Source organism: Pholcus phalangioides, unplaced genomic scaffold (assembly GCF_987345545.1).
Source record: "Pholcus phalangioides strain wild (caught in Gottingen) unplaced genomic scaffold, Ppha-v1.0 ptg000004l_1, whole genome shotgun sequence".
Classification (NCBI taxonomy): domain Eukaryota; kingdom Metazoa; phylum Arthropoda; class Arachnida; order Araneae; family Pholcidae; genus Pholcus; species Pholcus phalangioides.
The window spans coordinates 21,061,822-21,086,144 of NW_028301597.1; the positions used below are offsets into that span (position 1 = coordinate 21,061,822).

General features: G+C 33.9%; 1 protein-coding gene across 1 annotated transcript in view; it reads left to right on the forward strand.

Annotated features, from left to right (window-relative positions):
- LOC149086740 (uncharacterized) overlaps positions 1-17,377 on the forward strand; it is a 51,517-nt gene extending 34,140 nt beyond the window's left edge. Inside the window, exon 2 of the mRNA XM_089231093.1 lies at positions 16,679-17,377. Coding sequence (XP_089087219.1) covers positions 16,679-17,121 — 443 coding nt within the window. The 3' untranslated portion in view covers positions 17,122-17,377. The remainder of the gene's footprint in view (positions 1-16,678) is intronic.
- Positions 17,378-24,323: the final 6,946 nt, after the last annotated feature.

Here is a 24,323-nt window from a genome sequence, read left to right on the forward strand (position 1 = left end):
ATTATTTATTTTTGTAATTCTGAAATTATTTATTTTTGTAATTCTGAAATTATTTATTTTTGTAATTCTGAAATTATTTATTTTTGTAATTCTGAAATTATTTATTTTTGTAATTCTGAAATTATTTATTTTTGTAATTCTGAAATTATTTATTTTTGTAATTCTGAAATTATTTATTTTTGTAATTCTGAAATTATTTATTTTTGTAATTCTGAAATTATTTCTTTCTCAATATAATCTTGGAATCATGTTTCCGATAATTATGCAATTATTCTTTTATTAATTTTGAAATAATTTCTATCACAAATTACGAGATTTTTCTTCCATTGATTTATAATTTTTTTTTCACCAATTCTCGAATTATTTCTTTCATCAACTCCATAAATTACTTCTCTCATTAAATCTAGAATTATTTCTTTCATTAAGTCTAAAATAATTTTTTCCCATATTTTCATTGACTTTTTTAAATATTTTCAACCATTTTCTGAAAATAATCGGCGGCCCACGACAAAAAGCTCCGAGGACAATGCGTTGAAGACCCCGTGCCGAAGTTTATAATGTTAATGAACCTTCCTTATGACGTCGATGAAAAGCAATCACCTCGGCTATAATGACGTTTTTCTAAAAACAAGGCTGATCACATTCAGGGAATGTTCGTCTGTTGTTCTTTCCATCCGTACCTAACACTTTGGTCTTCAATGTGTATTACAATGAATATGACAAAATATATTCATCTCAAATATTTTCCAAGTTCATTTTTTCCCATGAAATACATTTTAGCAAACTTGCTGTATTATTCGCCAAGGGTTAATTATAAGTAATATTTGGCATTTTCGCCGATACTTGGCAACATGTTTGGTGAGCATCGCGATTTCCCATATAATTAATCCAATTTCCCGTATTTTTCCTCTCCGATCATAAAGAAACAAAATTTTCGTGCACAGTATGCCTACTTCATTGCCTCTGATTATATTTTTTGTAAATGATTGGTACCCGAGCTTAAGAAATTCCATACTCTTTGGCAATTTCAGTTTGAGTTTATTATTATTGCATTCAAAATTAATCTTTGTTTCACAAAAGAAAAAAAATCTATCTTTCGCATAACTTTTTTTCTCATTTTAGGACATTGCATGAAGCTATGACGTTTGTACAGTTTTTTTTTTAATTTTTTCTTTTATTTGAAAAGTTAGCTCCCTCTGTGGACTTTATAGACAGGTTCCAACTATGCATTAATAATATTTATAAATATTTATGTACAGTATCTTATCTCAAAAAAGCTCTCAGAACATTTCAGAAGTAGAAGTAAAAACGAATTTTTCTACTGAATTTTTTTATTTTAAACCGGTTTAGCATAAACCGTGTATTTAAAGGGGGAAGGGGATTGGGGCCTTGCAAGTAGAATGCCTTATAAGATAGTGTTTCTCAAAGTGTGCGTCACGGCTCCTAGCTAGGGGGGCCGCCAACCTTTGTCGGGGACGTCGCGACGAGTTGAGACATTCATTTGTGTGCCTATCTATGATAAGTAAATCTGGGGAGTCACGGACGAATATATGCCCATGAATTGGGCAAGGGAGCCGTGGGTGACAAAATTTTGAGAACCGCTGCCTTAAGATTATTTTTGTTTTCCATCAGCTATTAGCATTATACTGTATGTAATGCTATTATTTTTGATCACCCCCCCCCCCTCCCCGGAACTGCTTCAGATGTTAATTTTTCTATCAAAAAAATTCAATGCAAGTGTTTTACTTGAACAAAAAAATCTCATTGGCATCCTGTTGATATAATTTGCATGTTTTCCCCTTCGTTCCCAAAGCAAACAATAGAATTAGTTTTTCGTATTCAGACGAAAAAAAACAAATCTCTTGAATCTTCCCATTGGTTCTACAAGTTGATACGACATATATCTATCTTTTTTACCCACGCGTGTTGTTACGTGATGGGTGTGTACGAAAGTGGTTTCATTGCGAAATTTCTACTATCACCAAATAAATATTTAAAGAATAGAAGTTGAAGATAGTCACCATTAATTTCATGTAAAAAATTTTCTTTCCATTATGTTCGATTATGTTTGGATTACATTTCGAAATCTATTATTGGTGAATATATAACTGTAACTTGGCTCGTTGATTAAAAAGAATTATTTTGTCACAATGTGTGAAACAAAAATATTATCTAACGTTTATTTGGAAAACATACGATTTCTTCAGCAATGATGTTCGTCTTTGATTCAGCCGGTTTTAAGTAAAATCTCCCATAACGGTCAGCTCCGAGCAATGGTAGCCTCTAAGAAACGGCCACATTTTCTTGGAACATAACGCATCCTATTGGATTAACATTAAGGATAACCTTCGATCAAGAATTTATAATTAAGAATTTCCAAATAACGGACAATTTTATAAATTAAAATGAAAATAAAATGATGTATTATCACATAAAATAATTCTCAAGATGTACTTTGAAGGAGTTTTTCCTTTTTTTGAGCCCTTCGAACATGAAAATAACTATGGGTTCTTCCCTAAGTCAGTATTTTTCAAAAAGTGGTCCGCGGACTACCAGGGGTTCCTCAACTAGATGTTAACGCCATGTTATAGAAAAGAGCGAAGCAGAAATTAGGACTGAAATTTAGCAAGTGGCTATGACATAGCCCCAGGGATAATTTTGTTTCCACGCTGTTTGCCCAAGGGTGCTCGAGTAAGCATGAATTGAAAATACTGCCATAAATAAAAACAAAAAACCAGCTGATTGTATCGGAGGATCATTCTGATCTTTTGAAGAATGCATATCCAATGATATATACAAGGATTACGGTGTACAGCTTCTTCACCAAACACCAACTCTGGCCATATCGCTACAGTGCAATTTACTGCCATTAGTGAGATGGGTTGGAAGTGAAGGCGCTGTCTATCGGTGGTCGCCTCGAGTTCGTTAGGGAAAATATCTTATCAATATCCTCCCTTGGGTTCGAACCCGGGACCCTGACAACAACCTTCACGTTGTAGACGAGCATCTTACCACCATGCCACTCGGGCACGAGTGTACAGTGTACAGCTAGCTCTTTTTCTTCACGAAATATTTTAATGAAATTAACCATAGAAAATCCCTAATAAAAGTTCTTCATGAAAAAATTCACGCATCTTGAATGATAAATAAATGTCATGTGCTGCAGAACAGCTTCTAATGAATTATAGTAGTGTTTGTTGTAATTTCACATGCAATCAAAAAAGTATAATCTATGCTTCAGAAATATTGAACCTCTCAACAACGGGTGTTGAGACGACAATCACTGTCACATTTGTTCGATCCCGTTAGTGGCCATTATAGGTAGCTTTCACTGTGATTGAGTTGGAATAAATGATAATTTTGTGGTGATTTCTGAAGATAATTGGTATTTTTTTCAAATTAGCGCGATCATTGAAGAACCAAGCTGATTTAGACAGAGACTAACAATTAATTTGAAGCCGATTCCGAAATTTATGCCTCTACCAGAATTCGAATCCATTAAGTTTAGAGACGGGTTCACGATATTTATATATGTTACGGTAAATTTGATGAATGCGGTTATTATACATAATAGCCGGTTATCATGCATTATTATCAAGCATTTCGGTAAGTTTAATAAATTTCCCTAAATTCATCACTTTTACCTGGGATTATGCATAGCACCCAAGCGTCGCTGGTAATTTTAATAAATCTCCCTAAATCAATCACTGTTACCTGCGATTATGCAATACATAATCGCCGGCCACGCTTGTGGGTATCTATGCATAATATGCTTAGTACCCACAAGCGTCGTTGGTAAATATGATAAATCGTACTACACGATATATTCTACATAATACTAATATTTCATACATGTATTGTATCGTTATATCGGTGTATGATCGTAAAATTTATCATCGTATCGGAGTCCGACTATATTCATCATACATACTAGACTCATTTGGAATTCTTTTCATATTTATCAAATTCACCAATTACACTAGGGTATTATGCGGGGCCGGAACTAGGGGTGGGGGGACCAACTTCCCCTGGCGGGAAAATTTAGAGGGCAGCAGTTTTAGGTAGGAACAAGAACACCGTTATAGAATTATCGAATTTTAAAGTTGTGGGGGCGGCAAAATAATGTTTGCCCCGGGTGACAAAAATTCGAGTTACGGCCCTTGTATTATGCATAATCATAGATAAATGCGATAAATTTCAATTATTTATCAAATTAAGCAACGAAATTTGGTTATTATTAAGTCACCAACGATTGGTTACCAACTTGGTTATTAAGCATAATCACCGATAAAAGTGATGTTTTCAGTATTTATCAAATTTACCAACGACGCTCGAGTATTATGCATATTCGCCGGTAAACGTGATAAATTTATCAAACTTACCGAAAAGATTGGTAAGTATGCATAATAACCGGTTATTATGGATATTAACCGATTTCCCACATTAACCGTAACATATATACTGTACATTTCGAAAAAATACTTGAAACATCAGAGATTGGAAACCACTGCCCCGGTGATTTAATCAACGTATATTTTGTCCGAGTGATCACTTATAAACATCTCTCGTACTTTAGTGATCATTAACCATGGAAGGGGTGCCTTTACCCAGAGCCGGAACTAGGGCAAAATTTAAAGGGCAGCAGTTCTCTCTCTAGGTGGGAACAAAGAACACCGTTATAAAATTATTGAATTTAAAAGTTGAGGGGGGGGGGCAAAATCATGTTTGCCTCGGGCGGCAAAAATCTTAGTTAAGGCCCTACCTTTACCAACTAGCGACCTTAAACGAATGGCTTTTTAATGACAACAACTCGCACCACCCTAGATAAAATTTCCACGGAGCCTATAGGAGCTGCGAAGCATAGTTTGAGAATCACAAGATGGCAAACCAAAAATAAAACTTTTTTTGCCACTATCTCAGGAAATACGATCACATGTAGGTAAAACATATTCGTATGCAGAAAAACGACCAATGCGATAAGTAATCAATAGACTGGCTTAATCTATCATAGAAAACCAAAGAAACATTTACTAAACGTTCTAAAAATTTATCATAAATTATGGACGAATCACCAAAAGCAAATTCATCAAAATCAGTTCCTTTCTCAAAAAAAAAACATTTTTACACCAAAAACAAATTCTTACACCCTTCGAAAAAAAAGAAGAAGATATGATTGAAGATAATAAATTTCTTTCGTTTCTCAGAAAATCTACGTAATATATGAGGTGATTATGTCGTGACCTGAACATGAAAGTAACAGCTGGTCTTTTCCATGTATCATGTGTACACGTTATATTTTATATTCATAACTGACCACCTCGTCAGGAAGCCCGTGCTTATATCAACGAGAACTCGGACGCGTGGCAATTTGCCTAATTCACTTAATTGCGTTATGTTTTCCTCTAATTAAACTAGTGATTAATAACCCCTTTCGGAAAACAAAAAAAAGGAGGGAAATCAACTCGTCATAAATCATTCTATGAAAAATCTTTCCCCCTCTTCCTTCAAAAATTCTCAATAAAAACAAAAATCCGAAGAGATAGTAAGAAAGAAAAGGCAAAATAGACGGATGACATCTCGTTTTCGTGACTTTGAAGCGGCTGATATTCTGACAAAAATAGTGGACGACGACAAGCCACAAAAACGTGCTTCGTGTCAAACGATACAGAAGAATAATCGACACGGTAAACAAGATAGAGCAGCTATCAACCAGAAATTTTTCAATTTTTTTTTTTTCCATTATTATTAATGCTGTCATCTTTTATCATGAATGAGTTGTTGAATGATCGATTGATCAGAAAGACGTGAAGTAAAAATATAATAATAATAATGAAAGAAAGAAAAAAAAAATCAATTAACTTCAATTTGTTTATTCATTGTGTGAAATGAGTTTGTGAGGACAGTTTGGAAGCGTGTTAACCACGTTATCAATTATGTAGTTCCTTTTTTTTTTTCATTTTTCATGTTTTCTTTTTCTTCTTGTGCCATTGTTAAGCCATTTTTCATTATATTAGCGTGAGATGATTCAACCCGATTCTGTGACGAATGGGTTTCACTGTGTGACGGGTGAATTGGTTATAGGCAGCAGTGTGTTGAGAGAAGCTTGTTATTATGTGAGTGTGTGTATTCTTTCATGTCCGTTGGAAGGTTATTGATATCGAAATTCATACTTGGAAATTTTGTGTAATTAGTTATCGGGCAGACATATTTGTCAATATCATATGATATGGTCCGTGTCGAGTTCGATTTCTATTTCATGCTTCGTGTTATGGAAGATCGAATGGAAATTTTTTTTTTTATTGGAGTGCGAATGATCGATGAATTACTTGCTATTCATAGGTTCATTCACATTTTGAACTTCCTTCGACAAATGATTTCACTACTGTGATGTCCAATCGTATTCGAGTACCGTTGATTTCTGTGATTGGTGTTTCTAACTGGTATCGATTCTAATATGAGTGGATAATCAAGAGTATAAGAATTGCTTGATAGCTAGCAACTACTGTAATTACCTGTTTGTAACATTCTGTAAAAGACCATGAATGAATGTTGGATCATGAGAGAAAAATTTCATCCATTGAAAAACATAAATTACTGAAAAGTTACCGAATGGCGGGAAATGAATTGCTACTGCAAATCTCAATCGATTAAAATGTAATGGGGGGGGGGGGGGGAGTAAAAAAGACAATGCACCTTGTACGGATTCCTCTGCGGAATTTCTAACGAATCAGTTCATTCCGGAATGTGTGTTCTGAGTCTAAGTGTGGCCCCTATCGTACTTATGTTGCACAGAGAGTTGTTTCTTGTTTTTGCTGGTGCTGCCATATTTTGAAGTGAAGATGGTAAATGCTGGAATTTTCATGTTACGTAAGTATCATGATGTAGGTCTGCCTGCTCTCTGCGGAGAGACTTTTTCAAATGGAAGACCGACTCACGAAATGAGAAACACTGATGAAATCATTATGATCCTATTAGTTTTTCGATTGGTGCAGAGGTGTTTTCCTTACCATTCTCTTTGTTGGTCAATTTGCCTGTGTTGTCTCTTCAGATTTTGTATTTGTAAATCTATTCAATTTATCATACGGTAAATTACTCCAAACCGAATCGCAATTCAAACTTAAATATCAAAATCTTTTGCGGAGACCAATGGGACAAAAAAATTCGTCCATAAAAGAGGGGTGACCGTTATTCAGGGGTTTGAAAAGCATAGTCTCTTATTATATATATATATATACGGGGAAATTATTACTTGGCCGTAAATAGGGGTGTCCGTTAAGAATGGTTTTACTGTACGATTTGCCGTAAATAACAATTTGTTCCTTCCAAAAAGTTGCCCGTACTTACATTTTATCTTTTTATGCATCCATTCTATGAATCGCAATTCATAATTTTTTAACAAATATTACGTTATATATTGCACGTTGAATTTTAATTTCACTTATTATGAGAAGTACTTGTATACACAGGGTCTTTATAATTAAATTTTCACTTTGAAATGGCCATAAAAGGAAAACTATTGCAAAAAATATCAAACTTGGTAATAGTTTGAATGTCATGGAATTAAATTTTCCGCAAAAAAAGTTCAAAAACTCACCACCAGCGGGGAATGGCGCTGTATGCAACATTTTTAAACGAACTATGACATGAAGACAACGGTTTAAAATTTTTTTAATCGTTTATAAAACGAAACTGTTTGTGGGTTTATGCAAAATTGCAATGGCTACATGGCTTAAGGCAGGAGGAATGTAAATTGGAATTATGCAAATACGCTTTACACATCATTTAATTTTTCTGCTATAAAATTTAGCCTCCTCGTCAGAGATCTCATTGTTAAGAGTCGGCGATGTCTGTATCCATGCAAGACCGTGCAGAATTCAAAAATGTGATACACCGAAATGTGAACATTCCTCCTGATATGCTAAGAGCTACTGTTGAGAACGCAGCAATGGGATTCAACTTGCTTTCAAAAAATGATGGACGCCACATTGAACATGCTTTGCAACACGTTTTAGAAACGATTAAAAGCATTTTAAACCGATGTTTTCGTCTTATTTCGTTTAACAATATTGTATACAGTGCCATTCCCCGCTGGTGGTGAGTTTTTGAACTTTTTTTTTGCGGAAAATTGAATCCCATGACCTCCTGTAAACTATTACTAAGTTTGATATAACATTTTGTCCAGTAGTTTTTCTCTTATGGCCATTTCAAAGTGAAACATTAATTATAAAGACCCTGTAGAACTCTCATGAATGCTTTTCAATTGCCAAGCAATTTCAATACCTGACTGATTTATTTATCTCACAATGAATTCTATATTACACGATTGTACATGAAACGGCTTCAAACACTGTATGCATGTTTCATTCCGCATTAGTGTTTCAAGATTTTTTTAAAACCGGGTTTCTCTTTCTCACCTTGAAAGGATTGGTTCTATGGAACAGGAAAAACCTGTATCTGAAAAAAATAGCGTGCATATATGCATTATTGTCATACATTTTATTCGTTTGAATACATCTTACTCATGTGTGCGAGCATTCCCAACTATAGCAGCACTCTTATAATTATATAAGTACATACATGGTGTCAGGAAAACTGGTTCAGCGATTGTTGACAACAAAAATATTTGATTTATTTTTCTTTCCTTCTACCTTTATTGTACGTATAATGATGGAAAGGTTCCCTCTCTCTCTCTCCGTAAATGCGTATTTATGCAAGTTGCATTCGTATTTGATTTCATGTGTGGAAATACAAACGTCATACAGTGGAAACTCCGTTAACAGACACGTCCCATTAACGGACACTTTCTGATCCCCGGTCTCGTGGAATAGGGTTTTAATCTATTTCCACTTATCGTTAGCGAAAACACTCGATAGCGGACAGTAAAATCAAACAAACTATAATTTTTTTTCCAAACTATAATTTGTGCATTTTTGTTCATAAATTGAGAATTTGTCGCATTCAACGGTGATTACGTATAATCCCAAACTCTTATTGCGGAATACGATAATCCGTCAGTTAATTACTTGATTAATTTAATTTTTATTGCAAAATATGTGTAGTGCTCGTATCATTCACAGGTAAAAAAACACCGGTAGTGATATAAATGCAGTAAAATTTAATCAAACCTTCTTTATCGGGCCGATTGATGATTATCCATAATCATCGGTGTATCACTTTTATTAAACACAGTAACATATAGGAACCAATTACGACCGAAGCCAAACGTCGTATAAATGTGTGAGCCTTATAAACAAGGTTCTACTGCATATTGTACCTCCCCAATAGCGGACAAAAGTTTTGGTCCCATGGGTGTCCGTTATCGAGAGGTTCTACTGTATAATGAAAAATTATTTTATAGATTAGTTTTTATCATTTTCGGTACCACATTGTGAAAAATTAAAAAATTATCTTGTAAAGTGTTTGGTAGGTTATTTTAGTTCTAATTAAGACCTTAGAACAAAAAAGAAATATTTAATACATAATGAATTAAACTGGTATTTGAAAGCTTCGTCAGCACTATACACGCTTAAAATTAAAATAAAAAATACCAATATAAGCAAATGAATTTTTTATTTATTTTACCACAAAGGAAGCCATAATTTGTTTCACGCATTTTTTCAGGTACATTTTGTAAAATCATTGTTTTACTGCATTACACGAAAGTATAACAAGTAAACACTTTTACAGGGTCGAAACCATCTAACCGAATTTTATAATTAACATACAGTGAAACATCGATGTAACCATACTCTGTGGACCAAAAAAATGTTTAGGCATTTCCAAACAAGACGAAGAAAATATCGTTGTAGAGAGATTTATCGTTATATCGAGTTGCAGTGAGGTTTCAAAGTGTATTAAAAAAAATAACAGTTCCACACAGTTGTACTGTTATCATCGTAAAGTAGTTATACAACCTCTACACTTCAAAATGCCAACACCCATCAACGTACGTAAGGGATGTTACGTATGGGGGGGGGGGGGCAGGGTTAAAAGGTTTTAGTGGTACTCAAAGTACCGTCGATATTGAAAAGGTTAAAATATTTACAGTCCACGCCTCTCAATGTGATGACATCGGGACTCGGGGTTTCTGATAATGACAATTATATCCGAGAAGTTTTGTTTGCAAGTACGGTGACCATACATCCCGTTTTGTCGAACAGGACGTATGGTAAACCGGTATAGGTGTAATGAGACAACTGTTTTTCTTCCCCATATACAATTTAGTTGCAAAATTAGTTGAATTTTTTCCTTTCTAAAACGGGACTTCTTTCCTTTGAGCTAAAATGCTGTATTTTTGTTATTCAGCCATTGTGAGTCGTTAGATATACGTGATCAGGGCAGTAACTAGGCAGTTGCAACGGGTGCACCCGCACAGGGCCCACTTGGAAGCGGGCCCAGAATAGCCCTAAATGGGCCAGACGGGGGCCTAAATTCAAATTCTTGCACAGCGTACAGGAATGGCTAGCTACGGCCCTGTACGTGATAATGTCGTAATCGTGATATACATTGGAACTGTCTAATGTACACTGAAGAGCCAAAAAAACTGGTTCACCTGCCTAATATCGTGTAGGGCCCCCGCGAGCCCGCAGAAGTGCCGAAACATGACGTGGCATGAACTCGACTAACATCTGAAGTAGTACTGGAGGTAATTGACACCATGAATCCTGCAGGGCTGTCCATAAATCCGTAGGCGTAAGAAGGGGTGGAGATCTCTTCTGAACAGCACGTTGCAAGGCATCCCAGATATGTTCAATAATGTTCATGTCTGGGGATTTTGGTGGCCAGCGGAAGTGTCTAAAGTCAGAAGAGTGTTCCTGGAGCCACTTTGTAGCAATTCTGGACGTGTGGGGTGTCGCATTGTCCTGCTGAAATTGTCCAAGTCCGTCGGAATGCACAATGGACATGAATGGGTGCAGGTGATCAGACAGGATTTGCTTACGTACCTGTCACCTGTCAGAATCGTATCTAGATGTATCAGGGGTCCCATATCACGCCAACTGCACACTCCCCATACCATCACAGAGCCTCCACCAGCTTGAACAGTCCCCTGTTGACATGTAGGGTCCATGGATTCATGAGGTTGTCTCCATACCCGTACACGTCCATCAGCTCGAAGCAATTGGAACCGAGACTCGTCAGACCAGGCAACGTGTTTCCAGTCCTCAACAGTCCAATGTCGATGTTGTCGGGTCCAGGCGAGGCGTGAAACTTCGTGTCGTGCAGTCATCAAGGGTACACGAGTGGGCCTTCGGCTCCGAAAGCCCATATCGATGATGTTTCGTTGAATGGTTCGCACGCTGACACTTGTTGATGGCCCAGCATTGAAATCTGCAGCAATTTGCGGAAGGGTTGCACGTCTGTCAGGTTTAATGATTCTCGTCAGTCGTCGTTGGTCCCGTTCTTGCATGATCTTTTTCCGGCCACAGCGATGTCGTAGATTTAATTTTTTACCGGATTTCCGATATTCACCGTACACTCGTGAAACGGTCGTACGTGAAAATCCAAATTTCATCGCTACCTCGGAGATGCTATGTCCCATCTCTCGTGCGCCGACAGTTAACACCACGTTCAAACTCACTTAAATCTCGATAACCTGCCATTGTAGCAGCAGTAACCGATCTAACAACTATGCCAGACACTTGTTGTGTTATATAGGCGTTGCCGACCGCAGCGCCGTACTCTGATTGGTTCCATATATCTTTATTTGCTTACGCATACCCGAGCCAGTTTTTTTGTCCCTCTTCAGTTTATATCATGATCACGATATTTTTGTTAATGTACAATACTTTTCATGGATCCCTAGAGAAAGTTTCTCGGGAAAAGAAATTTGAATCTGGTCAACTGATAGAAACTTATCAAGAACTGAAAGGAAGGCGCTTTTTTTTCTGTTCATACATTTACCTTCAGTATAGGAAGGCCCAAAGCAGCTCCACATGTAAACCTTAGCATCAGAATGCGCAAAAAAGAAAAACTTTCGACGGAAAAAAGGCAACATTATCCAAAGTCCCGATAATTATAAACGTATTTTTTCCCATACTATGATATTGATTCGTTCCGTTCTTTACAAAATTGATAGAAATACCCAAGTGATAACATTATCCGTGATTCTAATAAGCGGAGCTGACTGTATTTCAATTCAAACCTACCGGAGAAAAATATCTCCAGATAACATGCAGCAGCATCCGCACGTTTAGCATTCATCGTTTTTTAGCGTATAAATCCGTGAGGAAAGATACTGTACGGTTCACGTTCGGGTATTACTGAACCTGAACACAATTAAACCTACAATATTTTCAGTAGGAAACTCATAGTTGCCAAGTTCAACTATTGTACTTTTCTGCATATAATCCGCGGATTATACGCTGAAAAAAAACGGATTTTCTTTAAAAACGGATTATTTACGGCTGTGATTACTGATGTATTACCCGAATCTTTTTTATGATAGGTTGAAATAGAAACAAATATTTTCGAGATTAGTTTAAAAGAAATAATTTTATTGATTTTTACAGATGAATATAAGTAGAAAAAAAATTTTTTTTTTTTTCTTCAAAAACATCACAAACAACCCTTTCCATTCCTTGATATTTCATCTTTGATAAATAAAATTTGCATATGTGTATTATACGACGCTGTGAAGTAGGCCTATACGATGATATTTTCCTCAAAACAGCGAAACTGGTATCTGCGGATTATACTCCAGAAATTACGAAATATTAGCTACTGGAAGCATGAAGATTTCATCATATAACCGTAAATTTATGAAAAGATTTGACATGCTAAAGTTGAAGATTAGTATTAGTAACCAATAATATTAGTAAAAGTATTAATCAAAGAAATAGCATCACATTCAGAATCAATATTTAAAACATGTTATTCATATTGTTGGAATTACGGTTCTTGCAAGTAATTAGTTAACTCGGTGATTAAAAAACTATTGGATTCTACCGATATTGAGCAACACAGATCATCGATCAGTTATTCTTGAATTCTTACACTAATAATGATAATTTTACATTTGTTCTAAATTATCTCTCATGATATAACATTTATTGCAACTGCTTTCTCATTTTTATTGACTTTATTTTATTTTATTTTTATTGACGGACGTTACAATTTTTGAATGAAATACGATTCAAATTAATTTTAAAATCTGACGTAAAGTAAGCCGTTAGACGTAGCCTACAATGGATTTTCATTGAATTGGTTAAGCTTTGAACATCAAATTTAAACCAAAACATTATTACTTACCAAAGGAACCATATTTCTTGGCATAAGCATCGCAGTTGAAAAAAAAATTGAAAAAATGTTTGAAGCAAGTTCTAGGATAGAATTTATTTTCGTATATCGTATTTTTCTGCGTATAATCTGTGGATTTGTAAGTTTAAAAATTTCCTAGTAAAAGCCTACCGATTATGTGCGAATATAATTATGGACGATAATAGCAATTATCTGGAAATAAAAGAGAAATACCTCAGAGAACAGTATTCGAACCCACTCTTTTGTCTAATCTACATTAATGATTTATGCCTTTTATAAAATTACTTGTTAAAATATAGTGTCTTATGTGGAAGATACTGTTTTATATATCAAAGATAAAAATATTTCCCATGTAATTACTAAAGTTGAAAATTACCTTAAACAGATTAGCATGTGGCTAACAAAAAACAAATTGCTCCCAAACATTGAAAAAACAAAATTAATTTGTCTAAAAACTAGAAATATAAAACCCGAAACCCCAATATCGATAAAATTACACACTTGTAAATATTCCTTCGAAAACTGCTTTTGCAGTAATATAAAAAGAGCAAGGGAATATACCTATTTAAGAGTGATTATACAAGACGATCTCTTTGAAATGGAATAGTCATTCAAACAATGTTTGTAGTAAAATAAGAAAACAAATTGCGGTATTAAATAATAGATTAATAAATATATTGTTAGTCCAGAACTATACTAAAGTCAATCTTCCATGCATGGATCCAATCAGGGCCGTAACTAGGAGGGGCAACTTCCCCGGATGGCAAAATTTAGGGGGGGGCGGCAATTTTAGATGAGAGCAAAGAACACCGTTAAAAAATTATCGCATTTTAAAGTTGTGGGGTGACAAAATAATGTTTGCCCCGGGCGGCTGAATCATGTTTGCCCCGGGTGGCAAAAATCCTAGTTACGGCCCTGGATCCAATCAAGAGTTACTTACGCAATACAGTCGAATCCCGTTTAACGAACACCGTTATAGCGGAAATCTCGTTTTAACGAACACTTTTCTAATCCCCTAGATACGTTTTCAAAGGAACAATGCACAAAAACCTCGAATTTCTTTATAACGAAACTTCGTATGAACGAATTGATTTCTCCATTGTGATCTTGGAGTTCGTTATAACGGGATTCGATTGTAATAGTGTGGGGAGGTCCTTAACTTGATAATATAAAAAATATAGTTAACGCTTAAAATCGTATAAAATGTAAAATTTTTAAATTTAATAGTAAAAATCTAATTGAATCAGAAGTTTAAACACTTGAACTAAGGTAAGTATATGTGTATAAATGGATAATTTTCATGGTAAAAAATCATAATTTTTTTATTTCTTATAAATAAGAACGATGAAACTTCAAATAGATACAATTTATTTTATTCAACGCCAAAAACACATAAATACCCCACCCAAAAAAGTATAAATTGCTTGGGCCATTTGTAACAAATTTAAATCAAACAAACATTTACAAATTCAATCTCAAATTTTGAACCATTCATTGAAAGTATAAAATAGGTGCCCAAAAGACAAGTTTTCAACTGAATTAAAAAAGGAAAAATCTGAAATATATTTTCAATGTTACGCCCATAATATAATTACTGTTGTTCTCTCTTATTGAATACAGAAAATTTTTATTTCATTCTCTCTGGGATGGACGAATTTGGTCCCTAAGAGATAAATGCTATGCTTTGTTTTGTTTTTTTTCTATTGTCTCTATTTTGTACATTATTTCTACTCTTATTTATATGTGTTGTTTTGCAACTAGTGTGTATATATATAGTCGAATTTTAACGAATACCGTTATAGCGAAAATCTCGTTGCAACGAAAACGTTTCTCATCCTATGTAGAAAAATAAGCTTACGTAGGAACAATGTATTGCGAATTCCGATATTACGAAATGAAAAATATGTTATAGCGAATTCATAAACAAGTTTCTGGAAATCAACAAGAGATTACAGAACGTTTCAAAAATTTATCCCACAAAATCGATTTCAGAGAATTGACTTGCTGAACCGTTGGAGAATAAGGCTTGTTTTTCTATGGCTTGTAAAGAGGAATTTTGACCGTACGATGGGTGGATAAGAAATAAATTTTATGGTAAGCCAGAGTTAGGAATGATTCATATTTCTTCTGAGTGGCCTCGGAAGAAAAGAGTTTTCGATTAAGGAAAAACTTACGATCATTTTTGAACTTGATGTTGGAGTAAATAAAAACAACGTGAAATCAAAATATGGCTCAGCTTCATCTATTCGTTCAACATTGTTGAAAAAATCAGACTAAGTTGGGATTTCAAATTCAAAGAGCATTCATAGGATCCCATAGAAAAAAAGACTAGTCTTTCTCAAATGCCTTGTCTCGACAGCTAAAAGCTTTTAGCTGTCTTTAATGGTTCACGACATTTCCGAGAAACATACATGGTTTCAGGGCATTAATTCCCGAAATGTGCCAGTTACCACTCCATTCATATGAGAAAGACTAGAATTTTTATGTGCTTTTGGATGCGAAATCTTCCAAGCATTTGTTACAAGCATTGCACGCGTTTGCGCACGCGTGTATACTTTACATGAATTTGTTGTTTCCTAGGCTTCCACAATGCTTATACAAAAAAGTAGCAATAATAAAGAAGTATTTGCCTCAAATATGTTGAGTAAAACTTATCCAAAAAAAAAAAAAAAATTCAATGCCCAATTGATTTGAGTTGTTTCGAATTATTTTTGAAATTTAACTTCATTTTTTTTATCTGGAACGTAATATTACGTAGTAGAACGTAAATAAGTAATTTTTTCATTAGAATCAAATTCCGTTACAACGATTTTTTTTAATGAATGTCAAAATTCGTAAAATTGGAAATTCCTTTATAACGAAATTTCGTTATAACGAAGTATAATTTCCTGTCTTTTAGAGTTCGTTGTAACGGGCTTCAATTGTGCTTCTGTGTATTATCTGCAGCTTTTCTTCTGACAGGTTGGAATGAAAATAAACATTTTCGTAATTAATTTTTTAAGTTATTCTTAAAAAGAATAACTCTAAAAATATATAGATGACACATAGAAATAAATAGAAAAACCTGCATTTTTTTATGAAAACGTAGCAAACAACCCCCTTCCATTTCTAAAGATTATTGAAGAATAAATTTTTATCTTCAGATTAGAAGCAGGAAATCACGATAATTTGTTACCTTGCACTCTTAGAGCACACAGTTTGCTAGAATACATGCTCAAGGCCAATATATGAATGAATATAGTAGGAACAATAAATGTTTTGTTAAAAATTCTAGAGATATGAAAATAGAGAATGAAAAAATAGCTTTTTAACAGATTTCTTTTTTTTTTATAAAATTTGAAAGAAAAATAAAATATAAAGCATTTATTGTACATTTTTCTATTGACAATACGCGTATATAGACATTTTCTCTTTCTTGCAGCGGCAGCGTTGAAGTCGGAATATGGCAACAGCGGTCCACCAACGCCCGGCATCAACCCTTGTCTAAACGGCAGCGGCTCTCCGTCCTCGTCCGTCGTCAACGGCGGAGCTGGAACGGGTCGGACTAATTTCACGACGAAGCAGTTAACGGAACTCGAGAAGGAGTTCCATTTCTCGAAATATCTGACGAGGGCCCGAAGGATAGAGATAGCGGCGACGTTACAACTCAACGAAACTCAGGTGAAGATATGGTTCCAGAACCGACGGATGAAAGAGAAGAAGAGGAGGAAAGAAGGGCTCGTGCCGCACAACGACGGCCCGGCCAAAGAGAACAACAGCCCGACGGCGAACAACTCGTCCAACGGCATGCAGCCAGACTCGCCACCGGGAGTCATCGGTGTTGCTTTATCGCCTCTGTCTTCGTCGAAGGACTCCAATCAATAAAACAACACCGAAAACAAAAAAAAAAGGTAAATAACTAAAAAAAGAAAGAAAGGCATCTAGGCTTAACACGCTAAAGGCGGAGATTTGTGTTTTGACAGTTCGGATTTGTCTAGTGAATTAGATGATAGAACAGTTTGCTCCGGGATCTCGATTTCTCTCTCTCTCTCTCCTCTTCTTCTGTTTTTATTTCTTCTTGTCTTCTTCTTCAAGAGAATCTTCAATGGGGCGAGTTCAACAACACAAAACACCGCAGGCGAAACAACAAAAAAAAGGAAAACCAAAGGAACCATTGGAGAAGATCATCTCATGAACTGAAATCAAAGAATTTTATATCGGAAAAATTCGTCATCCACAATATTACTTCTTTTTTTTTTCATTGATCAATCTATTGTTTTCCCGACGCAAATTTCTCAGAGCTTTAACTGAACTGCGGGAAAAAAAATTAAGGTAATGTGTGAGCTTTTATGTATAGTGAAAATTTTACAAAATTTAAATTTTTAGTTTTTGGTATAACTTATATTATCTATTATGGTTCAATGAACATGAGTGATGTCGTGTAGTGCCAACATGAGTTTTCGAACATCGAACACCGTTAACAGGATTTATTAATAATTAGAACATACTGGCAACTGCAGTAAATACACAGAAACAAAATTTCTTTTCATAATTCAGTGATACATGTCGTGTGATACTTATACAGTGAAACCTCGCTACAACGACACTCGATGTAACGATTAAATCCCTCTACATCGATATTTTTCAAACCTTGGAAATTCCCTATGATCTAATGTTAATTACCTCTCGATACAACGATATCCTCTTTATAGAGGCAATGCAATTACCTGAATTTTAATAATAAACGGATCTTTTACAATTTTTCGCGGCTACTAAAATACTTGAAAGCTCATTTTTCTAGTGGTACTAACAGCGTCAACTTAGAAAAGATGTCAACACCAACATAAATTTGATGATAACGTTGCCTCTCGATACAAAGATAATTTCCTCTTCCACGATATTTTTTCCTTCGTCTTTATATTATGGTTATATCGAGGTTTCACTGTATATATAAAGAATTAGCTTCATTAATAAGAATTTGTATTTTGATTAAAAGACAAAATAGAGTAAACAATACTGTAGTAATAAAATTTTCAGTGAACCAATCCTAAATTTCACGGGAAAATTTCAATAAAAAAAACTAATATAATTTTTTTTTAAAATTTGATTATTAACACTGCAATTAAAGATTAATATGAATCGTGTAAACCATAAAAAACTGACTGAAACATCTCTTTTAGATTATTGAAATACTTGCAATGATTTAAATTCTATTATATAAATTTGCGGCAACTTTTCAGGAACAATATTAAAATTTAAATATCCTTTCTAAAAAGAACTTAAGAGACATTCTGAAGTGCTATGACACGCTGGGTGGAAATCGCTATCCTAATCATAACATTCAGTGTATTCTATCCTAAAAAATATTCAACAGGTGCCACGCGATACAACACGACACATTACTTGAAATCGCAACCAATCAAAGGTTATTCCAACCAAGTTAGATAGATTATTCATGATTTTAATTATGCATTAAATACGAGAAACTAAGATAACACAGAGGATTAGTAGAAGCATTAGAATTCTAAAAATACCAATTTAACCCTTAATAAATTGCTCATTTTATCCCATAATAGGTAAAGTTAATTTCAAGAACGATTTCCAGGAATCAAACTCAGGGAAAAAAATAAATAAAACGCTTTTATTATAGTTTTATCGCTTATTATAGGAAATATATGAAACTTTCTACTTCAACCAAAATACTTGAACCAAAAAACATGAATTCGATACGTCATAGCCGACGTAGGAATTTAAACAGTTGGTCACTTCGCATATTGGCCGAACTTCAGACATTAACAGATGCATGCAAAAAATATAATTAGTACTGGACCAGTATTTGAAATGCAAAAAAGTAACCGAAAGCTTGTTTATCAAGAAATTATTTATGAATATTTTTTGAAAATTATTGTAAAAATATCGACTTCTATCAAATTTGTATTTTTAGTGGCTCCAGAAGCCAAGTTCGGTCTAGATTTTAAAAGTTTATAAAGGCATCACACCTACGTACCCACAGATATTCTTTTTTACAGTATAGGCCTATAGTGATTTGATAAATGCATTCGAGTCTCATCAATAACATTAAATGAAATTCCAATCAAGATTGAAAGAAGAAGTAAATATCACAAATTAATAATAAAAAGTTATAAACAGTATAGTTGTTACGTGGTAAATGTGATAAATGCGATAATTATACATAATAAACCGATTATTATGCATAATCACCGAGCATTTTGGTAAGTTTGATAAATTTCCCTAAATTTATCACTTTTACAGGCGATTATGCATGGTATCCAAGCGTCGTTGGTAAATTTAATAAGTACTAATAATATAATCACTTAATTACGCATTAAACCCAAGCGTCGCGTCTTTGGTAAACATGATAAAATCGTACTACAATACCATACGTGATAATTTATACATGTATTGTATCATTATATCGCTCTACTTTCGTAAAATTTATTATCGTTATATCAGGGTCCTACTATATTCATCACGCATACTAGACTCATTTGGATTTTTTTTCATGTTTATCAAATTAATTAATTACGCTAGAGTATTATGCATAATCACAGATATAGGCGATAGACTTCAAGTATTATCAAGTTTATCAGCGACGCTAGAGCTATTATGTACATTCGCCGGTAAAAGGGATAAATGTATCAAGACGCATAATAACCGGTTAATATGTAAAATAACCGATTCATCACATATATACCGTAACACAGTGATGATAAATGCATTCGATTCTCATCAATACCGTTAAATAAAATTGCAATAAAGATTTAAATAAGGAACAAATTTCCCAAAATACGGTAATAATAAAATGTTATGGAGTTTTATTCTCTGTTTTTTTAACAGTTTATTTCATTTTCAACAATTACTGAGTACCAACTGAATCAAGATATATTACAAGATACGTCATTAAAAAAAAAATTTATTTTTGAAAAATCGAATTCGTTAAACTGATGTTGAACATTTAAAAAGCAAAAAACATTAATGAGAATATTTTAAACATGAATATTCTTTAACGGGGATGAAATTCAAAAATTATATTTTTTTAAGCTCATTATTTGATTAACTAAGGCTTATTTCAGAGTTATCCCGGATATTTATTAAATACATAAGAAATATATATATTTTCATGTTTTATGTTTTTCTCACATTCATAAAATTTTCATTTTCTTTCATATTATTGCAAATGTGTCACACACAAATCGAACGTCCAAAATTCTTCCAATGACCGATCCCAATTTTTGTTATTTTGCTTCATTCGCCTGCCACAAAATACATTTGTAAGTATTGTAATGTAATTCGTAGCATAAGTATTTTTGTATGAGTCAGAAAAAAAGAAAAGAGAGAGATTTTTAAAAAGAAGAAAAATTGTATATTAAAGCATGCGTTGTGTGTGCGTGGAAAGATCAAAAATATACCTCACCTATAGCAGTGTAATTTCATTTGTAATTTCATTTCGTTTTTTTTTTTTTTCGCCGTATTTTATAAATACGTAGATATTTATGGGAAAAGAAATGAGACATAAAACATCTCTAGAAAAGTCATTATTTAAATTTAACGGAGAAATTAATTGCGTATATATATATATATCTATATGTTGTAGTGTGTGTGTTGTTTGATTGTAAAATATATGATTTTTCATCATCATCGTCATCATTATTATAATTATTTCGAAATTATTTGAATTTTTTTTCAATTATTTTTCCTGTTCATTCATGCTGCGTGGATTTATGTGAATAAAAAGTTTCCTATTTTGTGTGATTAAGTACGCCTCTCATTAATTTATTATGATTACATTATCTTTATCGCATAACTTACAGTCAAATCGCGATGAGTCGAATGTGCAGCGACCGACAAAAACTTAGACTTATCGGAAATTCCTATTTCAGAGTAGGATAAGATTTAAGATTTTGATATCTTTACTGTGCTATTTACAAACATCGTATCAGTAAAACATATCTAACTATTGGAAATGAAAAAATTCGAAAAGCGATGAGTTATTTAATTTAATCATATTTAAATATTGAATGATTTAGAAAGAAACTAGACGTTCATACTGTATTATGGAAACGGGCGCATACGTGATACTTATGTAAATGAAACGAATTGAAGCGTATACAACATTATTTTATGTGAAAAATTGCAATTATTTTTGGCTGACTTTATTTTTTGTACTTTTTTCGTGAGGAATTCATTCACTTTTCGCAAGCTGACAAATTAATCTGCTGAATTCTATCGTTAAATGCTGAATTCTATCGTTAAATGCTGAATTCTGTTGCTAAATGCTAAATTCTATCGCCAAATGCTGAGTTCTGCTTAGAGGAAGAAAAGTTCGACTTAAAGGAAAATTTTTAACACTGAATAGGCCTACTAAAAAGTTCTGGGGTAAATGAAAACTTCGACTTAACAGATATTCTAGGTATCGGAGTTCGACTTATCGCGAATTGACTGTACATGAGTATTTTATCTTTTCCCCCTCATGATAACCAAAAATATTGAATTATTTTTGAAGCATCGGCAGTTTTTATTTCACATATATAAAAAATAATATTTAAAGTGGAATTTTCTCTGTTACTACTTAGGTTAGGGCATTGAAGAAACGAAAAATCTTTATTTAGGAATAAACATGATGAGAAAAGCAACCACAATAACCAAAGTAAACATTCCAAATAAAGGAAATAAATATTGTTGCTGGACTTTAAATTTTTTAAACGGTTCACCGTCCTTATAAACGCAATTCGAAAGTTGATGCCCTGTCTCTCCTGAGCCAAACAAAAAAATTCCATGTTTCTAAGTGCAATTCGCTGAGATATTCGAGTTCAAAAATTGGAAAAAAGGTGTGGAAAGAACAACATAAAAGAGGGAAAGAAACGTTGTCCGTTTGTTCTTGCTATTCTTTCCCAATTTTTCACTAATTTTTTAATTCAACTATTTCAGTAAATATATATCTTATATATAAATGCGAAAGTGTGCATGTATGTTTGTTTTATATACAAATATACAATTTTAGACGGATCGCCGCCAAATTTTGCATATATACCAAATGAGACCGGGATTGAGCCGTAGGCTACTTTAAAAGTTCATAAGAATGCTTAAACACAATCAGGAAGACTATGAAATTCTTCATCTATAAAAACAGACATTGACAAAATTTTCATTATACTATAAGCCGCACGATGCCAAATGCGCCAAATAAAATAAGAGATTTTTGTTGAATTATAAATTTTAATGGATTACATTTTTTGGCCTGAACAGAGGCGGGGCAATAAATTTCTCATTGGAAATTAAAGGGTGGGGAGAGTGCCGTATAAAAATTTAGTTTTTATTTTATGACACACAGTGTCTTCATTCCCGAAACTGGTTGGTAGAGAGTGATTTCTGAACACATTTTTAGAATTTTTAGAATTAGAACCATACTTCTACGACGAACAGTTGCTGAGATAAAGAGTGAATTAGGACTTGCAGGACATCCTGTATGCGTAGTTAATGTATTACGTATTTTCTTATGATCAGCCAAAAATGTTCCGTGCATCATTGCATAATACGGTAGGTCTACGGTACAGGGAATATAGAATATAAATACAGCTATATACAGGATGCATAGTAAACGAGTATGACATTTTACTGGTGAACCGTTGATCCTTTGATCCTAGAGGCATACTTTAATTGGAAAGTGTTTCCAAATAACGTGTAGTACTCGGATATGTTATTCGTGTTTCAGGGGGTTGTATAGCTATTAAAATGAAAAAAAAAAAAAACTTTTTATATACAATCCCCATGTGCCCAAAACTCAATTAAAGAGTTGTTGACTTGTCTCTCCTGATACCAAAAAAAAAAAAATTCCGCGTTTATAATTGCAATATTCACTGATATATTCGAATTCAAAAAACGAAGGAAAGTTGGGAAAAAACAGCTCCAAATACGGGAAAGCCGTTTTACCCGCATTTAGAGCTGGGATTTTTTTCTAACCTAAATTCCCTTTCGCTTTTCGAATTCGTTTATCTGCACTTAAAAACATGGAATTTTTTTTTTTTTGGCATCAGTAGAGACGTAGCAACAACTTTCTAAGTGGAAGTTAGAGCACAGGGGGACCATAAAAATTTAAATTTTCTTATTTTAATAACTATACAACCCCTTGAAACATAAATGACGTATCTGAGCACTACACGTTATTTGGAAACTGTCTAATATTGAAAGTACACCTTCAGGATCAACAGTTCGCTTGTAAAATGTTTTAATCCCCCCCCCCCCCCGTTTCCCTGTTTGCTATGCAACCTGTATAATACATAATACAGTCCCAGTTCCCGTGGTTTTTCTTTTTCATTTAGAAATTTTATAGTAAAATAAGTCTCTGAGTATTTTTCCATTCAATTTTTTGCTTTTAGAAAGATCACCTTTTTCCTCCTTATATTTCCAAAAATGACGAGTGAATGAAGCATTCACGTGAAAATAACTCTATTCGAAACAACTCTAGGCCATAACAAGTATTTTTCTGCAAACCACAGTTTTTATGTCCATTTGTTGGTTTGTTGTTAATTTTTAAATTGCGTCCAGGACTTCTCGTCCACCTTGTATAACATGCACCTATATAGCCTACTTCAGTTTTGTTTCCCATGCAGAGTCACTGACTGCTGATACATGATGAACACAATAATTTATAAATGCTAATACTACTACTTCACCAAACACAAACTCTGGTCATATCGCTATATTGCAATTTTACTGCCATTAGCGAGATGGGTTGGAAGTGAAGGCGGTGTCTATCGGTGGTCACCTCGAGTTCGTTAGGGAAAATATCTTATCTATATCCTCCCTTGGGTTCGAACTCGAGACCGAGACAACAACCTTCACGATGGTAGACGAGTATCTTACCACCATGCCACTCGGGCGCTAAATGCTAATACTGGCGACAAACCCACTGGTCCAGTTAAAATGGCCACCACTACAGAGTAAAAAATTAAAAAATATATATATATGTTGGGATTTTCATGACATCGTAGAAATCAAGATTTTGTGTATATTTATTAATTGATGGAATATATTTTAATACATCTCTAGATCAACATGTATCACCA